At 62.7% G+C, this 9,679-nt stretch overlaps 1 protein-coding gene across 1 annotated transcript; it reads left to right on the plus strand.

The window, feature by feature from the left end:
- Nucleotides 1-4,922: 4,922 nt before the first annotated feature.
- On the plus strand, nt 4,923-9,331 carry RCVRN (recoverin). Its single transcript, XM_029049244.2, has 3 exons — nt 4,923-5,303; nt 5,955-6,066; nt 9,036-9,331. Exons 1-3 carry the CDS (start codon nt 4,923-4,925, stop codon nt 9,095-9,097), a joined length of 555 nt encoding a protein of 184 aa, XP_028905077.1. The 3' UTR covers nt 9,098-9,331.
- Nucleotides 9,332-9,679: the final 348 nt, after the last annotated feature.

Below are 9,679 nucleotides of genomic sequence, written 5' to 3' on the forward strand. Positions count from 1 at the left end.
GGGGCTTTGCCCGGCCCGGACCTCCCAAGGAGCCGAACGCCCGCGCCGGCCCGGGGCGTCGCGAAGGGTCTCCCCGCTCGGCACCACCGGGCCCGGGCGGATGGGGGACGAGCGAGCCCCTTGGCTGGGTTAGGTGGTGAGTCGGCGGGGGCCGACCCCCGGTCTCCAAGGAATGACCCCGGCCCACCCCCGGCGGCCCGTATCGCTCGTGGCCCCGACCGGGCCGGACCCGAGGGGCGGCCCCGGCCCGGGCCCCGATGAGCGTCGTCGGGCGGGTCAGGACACGGGACCCCCGGCCTCCCGGCCCAGAGACCGCCCCCGCAACGGGGACGCCCCACTACCTCACTCCTCGGCCGGGCCGCGGGCCCCCTCCCCGACTTCTCCGGATCCACACGCCGGCCCAGTCGGCGTCCCCGGGCCCGTCGCCCGCCGACCCGCCGACCCGCCGGCCCAGAGCCGAGGTCCTCGTCGTTGCGGAAGGCCGGGCCCGGATTCCTCCGGGGGTTCGATCCATCCCTCCGGGCACCGGCCCCCTCTGCCCGACCCCAGGGCGGGGGCTTCGGGGAGCGGGTGAGGCAGCTGGGGGCTTCCGGGGCGGAGACCGGGAGCAACCCCCTCCCCGACCCTTCCGCCCGAGGTCCTGGGTCCTGCTGGCAGAGCTTCCAGTTAGGGTCAAACCCGCCGCACGCACGCTCGCACCCGGAAACACACCCGTGCGCACGCCCCCCCGCCCTTCCAGACGAGACACAAACACGCACACAGAGGTGCACGGATCCACAGAGACACACACCTGTTGTATGACACACACGAACACGGAAGCCCAGGTGCATCGGTACCTTCTCGGATCGCCAGAGACGGGCACGCAGACCCTCACATCTGTTCTACGCGCACCCACCCTTCCAGACACGCACAGACAAGCAGGCACAGGTGCAGTGGTTACCTTCTCGGACCTGCGGAGTGAGACACACTTCACGCACAAACACACACACCCCGTCCTCTCCCCACCCCCTCCCCAACTCCATACCAGCTTCCCGGCCCCTTCGTGTGTCCCACCGTTAACCGCCCCCGATCGGTCCCCGCTTGACCCCCCTCCTGCCCCCCGGAGCCGCCCCGTCAGCCCGGGCCTCGTGTCGTCGTCCGTGGGGAAAGTGAGTCGCCGCCCTCGCCCCGTCCCCGCCCGGGGTCTCCAGCCTGGCATCGGGCCCCCTCCCCGAGCAGGCCGCCCCCTCGACCAGCTCGGCCCCAGACGTTTAAAATATCCACCCCCCCCGCCCAGACCCGTGAGTCCGGAGCCCGCGAAGGGTCCCCGGTGACCCTGGAAGCGGGTCCACGGGCCCGGCCGGTCGGGAAGAACCCCGGCGGTCTCGGAAGGGCGTCCGCGGCGATGGACGGGGCGTCCGAACCGCGTCTCGCCTGCCGGACGGGCCAGGGGGCGGAGGGGGGACCCGGCGGCCTGGTCTTCGGCCCCGGTCCCTCCTTCGCCCGTCCCGCCCCTCCCCTCCGAGCTGAGATTTTTAACACTCCGAAGCTCCTTGTCCGCCCCGATCCCCGTGTAACTTTGCTCAATACTTTTTACGTTTTTAAAGCGCCGAGCCGCGTCGCCCTCCCACCGAAGAGGGGGGGAAGGACCCCCCCACCCCACCCGGGGATGGGGGGGGTGGGCCGGGCGCCGGATGGGACTGATTAGCCTTGGCCGTGACCTCGAAGTCCAGCGACCCCGCCGATCCGTCTGAGCCGAAAGCCGCCCCTGAGGGCATTATGGATGGGTTAAGCCCTGATCGCCCCCCCCCCCCCGACCCCCCCCCCCCCTGTGGGTCTCCTCCGCTAAGCTCTGGGTTCGGCCTCCGTTTCCCCCATTAACCGTTTGCCGGCTTCGCTTCCTTCGGTGGAGAATAAACTGTACCAGACCCCCGCCCCCACCCTTTTTCAAGTTGTGATCTGTCCTCGCCGGCGCCGCCCCTGCCTCCGCGCTCCTTCCGGTCCAGTCTTGGGCAGCCGGTGAGGGGCTGGTCCCGCCGGGCCGATGAGCAGAAGACGGTGGGAAGGGGCCGGGCCGGGAGGCAGGAGACCCGGGTTCTATTTCTGGCTCCGCCCACTCGCCTGCCCCGGGGAGTCCTCCTTCCGGGCCTCGGTGGTCTCATCTGTAAAACGGGGGCTTCGGTAACTTTTCCCTCCCCGTCAGGCTGTGAACCCTCCGTGGGACGGGAAGCGGGGTCCGATGGTGACGTTTCCACCCCGGCTTACCCAGCACCGCAATTAATTTCAGGAGGGCCGCACGGCCTAGAGGAAAAAGCCTGGGCCTGGAATCGGAAAGAATCAGAGTTCTAATCAGCGTGGCTCGGTGGGAAAGAGCCCAGGCTTGGGAGTCAGAGGTCATGGGTTCGTATCCCGGCTCTGCCACCTGTCAGCTGGGTGACCTGTGGGCGAGCCGCTTCGCTTCTCTGTGCCTCAGTTCCCTCATGTGTAAAATGGGGATTAACTGTGAGCCTCACGTGGGACAACCCGATGACCCCGTATCTCCCCCAGCGCTTAGAACGGTGCTCTGCACCTAGTAAAGCGCTTAACAAATATCAACATGATTGTTATTATTATTATTAATCCCAGCTCCCCTCTTGTCTGCTGTGTGACCTTAGGCCAAGTCACTTCACTTCTCTGGGCCTCAGTTTCTTCACCTGTAAAATGAGGATTTTTACCTGTTCTGTCTCCTACTGTAGGCTGTGAGCCCCGTGTGGGACCAGGACCGATCTAACCTCGTTATCTTGGTTCTAATCCGGAGTCGAGTTCTGTGCTAGGCACACAGTAACTCGCTAAACAAATGCCTTATCAGTCATCGTATTTCTTGAACGCTCCCTCCGTGGAGGGCCTCGTAGCAAACCCTCGGAGAGTACAACACAACATTTAACAGACACATTCTCTGTCCCACAGTGGGAGTTTAGAGCAGTCTAGAGGATAAGAAGCATAGTGTTTGGTAAGCTCTTACTACGTGCCAGGCACTATACTAAACGCTGGGGTGGATACAAAGCCAATCAACTTGGACACAGTCCCCGTCCACGTGGGGCTCACAGTCGTACATCCCATTGTACGGATGAGGGGAACTTGAGGCCCAGGGAAGTAAAGTGACTTCCAAGGTGGAGACCGGTGGCGGAGCCGCATTAGAACCCAAGTCCTTCTGAGTCCCGGGCCCGGGCTCTATCCACCAGGCCTTGCTGCTTCATAATTATTCACTATTTTTAATATCATCCTGCACGGCCGGGACGTTTGTTCAAAGACAACAGCAGGGATTGGGGTCGGGGGGCGGTACTCGGTCCCAGCTGGGGCCGAGGGTCTCCGGGACCGCCAGGTGGGCAGTTGGGACCGCGGGCGATCCGCCTCGTCCGCTCGACCCCGAACCGAACACTCGGTGGGACCGGTTCTGGAGGGGGCAGGGGGTCGTCCGAGCAGGGATGTCCCCCCCCACCACCCCAGTCCAGGAGCGGGCGCGGAGAGGAGGCGGCCGGGCGACCCCTCCGCTTCCCTTCCCACCGGTCCGGACCGCCCCCCCCCGGCCTCACCCATCCGTCACTGCCTGACCCCCTCTCCCCGCCGCCCCCGGAAAATGTTTATTCAGGTTTTCAAACAAATCTCGGGGTCGTGACCGCTCTCCCCCCTCCAGAAGCATCAACACAAGCTGCCTAGTCTTCCCATCCCGTGGCTCCGTCCGCTCCCGCCCCCGCCCGGGGCCCCCCCGGTCCTTCCCCGGGGCTGGGGAGGGGGGTCCCCAACCCCGTTTCTATTCACCTCCCCCTTGGATCCCGGCCTGACCGACTCCCTTCCTCCCGAAGACCCCCGCGTGGGCTAGTAATAAGAATAATCGCGTTATCTGTGAAGCGTTTGCTTCTAAGCGCCGGGGTGGATACAAGCAAATCGGGTTGGACACAGTCCCGGTCCCACACGGGGCTCCCACTCTTCATCCCCATTTCACAGATGAGGGAACTGAGGCCCCGAGAAGTGAAGGGACTTGGCCAAGGCCGCGCAGCAGACAAGTAGAGGAGCCGGGATGAGAACCCACGACCTCTGACTTCCAAGCCCGGGCTCTAATAATAACAATGTTGGTATTTGTTAAAGCGTTACTACGTGCAGAGGCACCGTTCTAAGCGCTGGGGTAGATACAGGGTGATCGGGTTGTCCCACGTGAGGCTCACGGTTAATCCCCATTTTACAGATGAGGGAACTGAGGCCCGGAGAAGTGAAGTGACTCGCCCACGGTCACCCGGCTGACAAGTGGCAGAGCCGGGATTCGAACCCATGACCTCTGACTCCCAAGGCCGGGCTCTTTCCATTGAGCCACGCTGCTTCTCTAGCCGCAAAGCCGTGAGTGTGAGCCCCTTGTGGGACAGGGACCGTGGTCAACCTGATGAACTTGTTTCTACCCTAGTGCTTAGAATGGTGCTTGGTACATAGTAAGCGCTTAATAGTTATTATTATTGATGGATCGATGGATCGACTCCTCCTCTCCCAGCCCACCCAGGTACATGGAGGAAAACCATCCTCCCAGAGGGAAACCAGTGCCCTTTCTGGTGCCCTCTTCCTGCCCTCCTAATGCCCTCCAAGCGCCTTCCTCAGTGCTCTCCTCAGTGCTTCTCTGGTGCTCTTTCTGGTTCCCTCTTCAGTGCCCTCCCAATGCCCCCCGAGTGCTCTCCCCAGTACCTCGCCGGGGCTTTTTCCAGCGCCCCCCTCAGAGCTGTCCCAAACACGTCCTCGCCCCTCGGTTGGGGCCACCGGCGCCCGCCCCCGCCCCAGGGGTCGGAGGTCGGAGTCCCCGGGTGCCGGGGAGCGGCCAACCGCCCCCCCCCACGAGTGTCCCTAATCTCCCTAATCCGGGAGGGCATCTGGTCCCGGGGACCGGGGCGGGGCTCAGCGCGGCAGGGCCGGAGCCGGGCCGGATGGGGAACAGCCGGAGCGGGGCCCTGTCCCGGGAGATCCTGGAGGAGCTGCGGGTCAGCACCAAGTTCGACGAGGAGGAGCTGTGCAGCTGGTACCGGGCCTTCGTGAGCGAGTGTCCCAGCGGCCGCATCTCCCGCCGGGATTTCGAGAGCATCTACGGCAGGTTCTTCCCCGACGCCGACCCCTCGGCCTACGCCCAGCACGTCTTCCGCAGCTTCGACACCAACAGCGACGGAAGCCTGGATTTCAAGGAGTACGTGGTCGCCCTGCACATGACCACGGCCGGCAGGGCCGACCGCAAGCTGGCCTGGGCCTTCTCTCTCTACGACGTGGACGGGAACGGCACCATCAGCAAGAACGAGGTCCTCGAGATCGTCCAGGTCTGGCTGGGGGGGGGGGGGCGGGGGGGGCGGGGGGGGGGCCCTGGGTCCCTGACCCTGAGGGGCGAGGGGAGCTCGGGACCCTGGGCTCCCGGGGCCTGCCCCAGGGCTCTCCCCACTACCTCTCCTGCTCAGCGCCCTCCCCATGCCCTCCAGGCGCCTTCCTCAATGTCCCCCCTCACTGCTCTCCCCAGTACCTCCCCAGTGCCCTCGCTGGGACTTCCTCAGTGCCCTCCCCGGTGTTCTCCCTAGTACCCCTCCAGTGCTCTTTTCCAGTGCTCTCCCAGGGCCTTCCTTTCCCTTCCTCAGCATCCGCCCCATTCCTTCTCCACTGCCCTCCCGGTGCACTCCGAATACCCTCCCAATTTTCTCCCCCCGTTCCCTCCCAGAGCCTCCCTCAGTGCCCACCCCAGAGCCCTCCAGAACCTCCCCAACGCCTGGCCCAGTACCATGCCAGCGCAGCCTGGCCGAGCTGACGAGCCCGGAGAGGTTGGGCAGGGAGCCGGATCTCTCCCGAAATTCCTCTTAGCGGAGGAAAGTCTGCGAGGACCCCACACCCCCATCCCTCCCCCGCCGGAGGACCTCGGGCGGGGGGGGTCCCTCCTTGCCACCCTCTGGCTTGAGGCCAAGCATCTCGCATCTGCCTCCCAGGCCATCTTCAAAATGATCAGCGCGGAGGACCAGAAGCATCTCTCCCAAGACGAGGACACTCCGGAGAAGAGGACGGAGAAGATATGGATGAGCTTTGGCAAGACCGAGAACGGTGAACACGGTGTAGACGGCAGCGGGGCTGGCTTCAGATGTCCCCCGCTCGGTCTAGACGGCAGCGGGCACAGCAGGGGGAGGCTTCGGATATCCCTCCGTTCACTGTAGACGGCAGCGGGACGGCAGGGTGGCGGCCTCGGACATCCCCGCTCGGTGTAGACAGCGGGGTTGCGGCCTCGGACACGGTCTCCCGGGGTTCAGTGGGAGGTGGCCCCCTTGGCTTCAGGTTCTCCCCCCCAAAACTCAACCCGGGCTACCTATCCCTGGCCCACGAGAGCCAGCCCGATCCCTCTGTGGAAGGCTGTTCTGGGCCAGCAGGGCAGGGCTGCAGGCCAGCATCTATTCAATTCGACAGTATTTATTGAGCGCTTACTCTGTGCAGAGCACTGTACTAAGCGCTTGGAAGGGACAGTTCGGAAATCTAGATCTTCTATGGCTACTGAGGCTGAGTCGCAGCAAGCCCCGGGGCAGCCACGCATGCCCAGGAGTCCCTGCGGGCCTCTGGGCCTGGATCCCCCCGTGGGAAGAACAATAATAATATTAGTAATGATGGCATTTGTTAAGCGCTTACTATGTGCCAGGCACCGTGCTAAATGCTGGGGTGGATAATGATAATAATGGTGGCATTTGTTAAGCATTTACCATGTGCAGAGCACTGTTCGAAGTGCTGGGGGATGCAAGGTGATCAGGTCATCCCACGTGGGGCTCACAGTCTTAATCCCCCTTTTACAGATGAGGTAACTGAGGCCCAGAGAAGTGAAGTGACTTGCCCAAAGTCCCACAGCTGGCAAGCGGCAGAGCCGGGATTCGAACCCATGACCTCTGACTCCCACGCCCGGGCTCTTTCCACCGAGCCACGCTGCTTCTCAGCGCATCGCATGATACGAAGCCCATCGGGTTGGACACGGTTCCCGTCCCACACGGGGGCTCACCGGTCCTTCACCCCCATTTTACAGATGAGGGAACTGAGGCGCAGAGAAGTGACTTCCCCAAGGTCACACCGCAGACGAGTGGCGGCGCTGGGATTAGAACCCGTGACCTTCTGACTCCCGGCCCGGAGGTCTATCCACTAGGCTACGCGGCTTCAACCGGAGTGGCCCCGGCTTGGGTCCTAGATGGACCGGGTCAGCCGGTGGGCTGGGAATAGGCCCAAGGAATCATTTAGGCTCCCCCCGCCTCCAGGCAGCACTGACTTTGGCTATGAACTGGGGTAAATTTAAAAGCTGAAGAGCAGCCCCGTTTCCTTAACGACCCCCTGTCTCGTTAGCTGGCTACCGAACCGGTTGTGGAGACACGCACGGCCTTGATTAACTTCACTTCTCTGTGCCTCAGTTCCCTCATCTGTAAAATGGGGATGAAGACCGTGAGCCCCACGGGGGACGACCTGATTCCCCCGTGTCTACCCCAGCGCTTAGAACGGTGCTCTGCAGAGAGTAAGCGCTTAACAAATACCAACATTATTATTATTATTGAGTAGGAGGTAACGATTGGCTCAGTGGAAAGAGCCTGGGCTCCGGAGTCAGAGGTCATGGGTTCCACTCCCGGCTGTGCCCTTGTCAGCTGGGTGACTGTGGGCGAGTCGCTTCACTTCTCGGTATTTGTTAAGCGCTTACTATGTGCAGAGCACTGTTCTAAGCGCTGGGGGAGATACAGGGGAATCAGGTCGTCCCACGTGAGGCTCGCGGTTAATCCCCATTTTACAGATGAGGGAACTGAGGCACAGAGAAGTGAAGTGAAGTGACTCGCCCACAGTCCCACAGCTGACGAGCGGCAGAGCCGGGAGTCGAACCCATGACCTCTGACTCCAAAGCCCGGGCTCTTTCCACTGCTTTCCTCGATTAGGCTACACTGCTTTCCTCGTATTCATACTATTGAATGAATGAATGAATGAACTTCTCTGTGCCTCGGTTCCCTCATCTGTAAAATGGGGATTAACCGCGAGCCTCACGTGGGACGACCTGATTCCCCTGTATCACTTCACTTCTCTGTGCCTCGGTTCCCTCATCTGTAAAATGGGGGTTACTGCTGTGAGCCCCCTGTGGGACGTGGACTGTGTCCACCCTGATTAGCTTGTATCTACCCCAGCGCTCAGTACAGTGCTTGGCACATAGAAAGCGGTGAACAAACACCGCAATTATTACTAGTCAGAGAAGCAGCGTGGCTCAGTGGAAAGGGCTCGGGCTTGGGAGTCAGAGCTCATGGGTTCGAATCCCGCCTCTGCCACTTGTCAGCTGGGTGACCGTGGGCGAGTCGCTGCACTCCTCTGGGCCTCAGTGACCTCATCTGGAAAATGGGGATGAAAACTGGGGGCCTCACGTGGGACGACCCGATGACCCTGTATCTCCCCGGGGGGGTTTAGAACAGTGGTCTGCACCTAGTAAGCGCTTAACAAATACCAACATTATTAGTAGTGGTACAAGATCACCAGCTGAGACACAGGAGTGTGCTATGCAAGAGCGTGATGTTTCCCAAGACTGAGCACGTGTCTGTCTCCAACACACCTTCTGCCCTTCTCCTCATCATCTCTATCTCTCTCCATAACCGTCTCAGTTATGTGCCTTCGGCCTCGCCCAACCCCCTTCTTGGACCAGTGGCCCCGGTCCCCTGGAAGCCCCCACCCCAACGCCCCGGGGAAGTCCGTAATGGGGGCCTCCGAGGCCCGCAGTGGGCCGGACTCCCAGCCCCCTTCGGGTCTCGCGTCAGGTCGGTGGTGCCGACGACGGAGTCGGCCGGGAGACGCCCCCTCCGCCCACCCCGGGCACCCCCGGCACCGGTCTGCCGGCCCCGGCCGCCGGACGAGACGCTCCGGCGTCACCGCCCACTGCATCCCCCGACTCTGAGGGGAGAGGCCGGGGTGGCCCCGTAAGACCAGCGGCGGAGGCCGGAGGGAAGCGGGGGGGCGTGGGGGCGGTGGGCGGAGCGGGCAGAACGGGCAGCAGCAGCTCACTCGTCCTCGCTTCTGCCCAGACAAACTGACGGAGGAGGAGTTCGTTCAAGGGATCTGGCCAACCAAGAAATCTTGCGGCTGATCCAGTTCGAGCCCCGGAGAGCCAAGGACAGGGTCCAGGAGGAGAAACCCTGACCGCTCTTGATCTCCCCGTCCCGCCCGGCTTCCCGGCCCCCGCCGGAACCCCGTATTGCCACGTCCGCCCTCCTGGGTTAATCCCGGGATTGGCCCTAGTTAATGAGCAGTAGTCTGAGCTCGGCAAGACCCAAGGTCACCCACCCCCGGGTCAGCTCGCCAGCCCCATCCACGACCTCCCGAAGCCGGGCACAATAAAGCAAGATGCCACATGACCCCTACTCTTGTGGCTCATCTGTTCATTCACTAGCATTTATTGAGCGCTCACGGTGTGCAGAGCGCTGTGCTGAGCACTTGGGAGAGTACAGTAGAACGATAAACGGACGCATTCCCTGCCCACAGTGAGCTAACGGTCTCTTAACTGACAGGCAGGGGCTGGGAGGGGGCATGGAATTGGGGAGGTGGTGGGGGGGGTGGGGGGGGCTCGCTCTGGGATGGATCTCGCTGGGGATCTCCCAGCTGAGGGGAGAGGCCGGGGCCCGGAGGAGGAAGAGATAGAAGAGGAAGGGAGGAGGAGGGGCACGGGAAG

Source organism: Ornithorhynchus anatinus, chromosome 21, assembly GCF_004115215.2.
Source record: "Ornithorhynchus anatinus isolate Pmale09 chromosome 21, mOrnAna1.pri.v4, whole genome shotgun sequence".
In the NCBI taxonomy this organism is placed as follows: domain Eukaryota; kingdom Metazoa; phylum Chordata; class Mammalia; order Monotremata; family Ornithorhynchidae; genus Ornithorhynchus; species Ornithorhynchus anatinus.

Bases quoted from the DNA above. Each gene is read 5' to 3' on its own strand.
- RCVRN (XM_029049244.2), top strand. From the start codon at position 4,923: ATGGGGAACAGCCGGAGCGGGGCCCTGTCCCGGGAGATCCTGGAGGAG. The intron at 5,304-5,954 runs GTCTGGCTGGGG...TCTGCCTCCCAG, and splicing joins AGGTCCTCGAGATCGTCCAG to GCCATCTTCAAAATGATCAG. The intron at 6,067-9,035 runs GTGAACACGGTG...GCTTCTGCCCAG, and splicing joins CTTTGGCAAGACCGAGAACG to ACAAACTGACGGAGGAGGAG.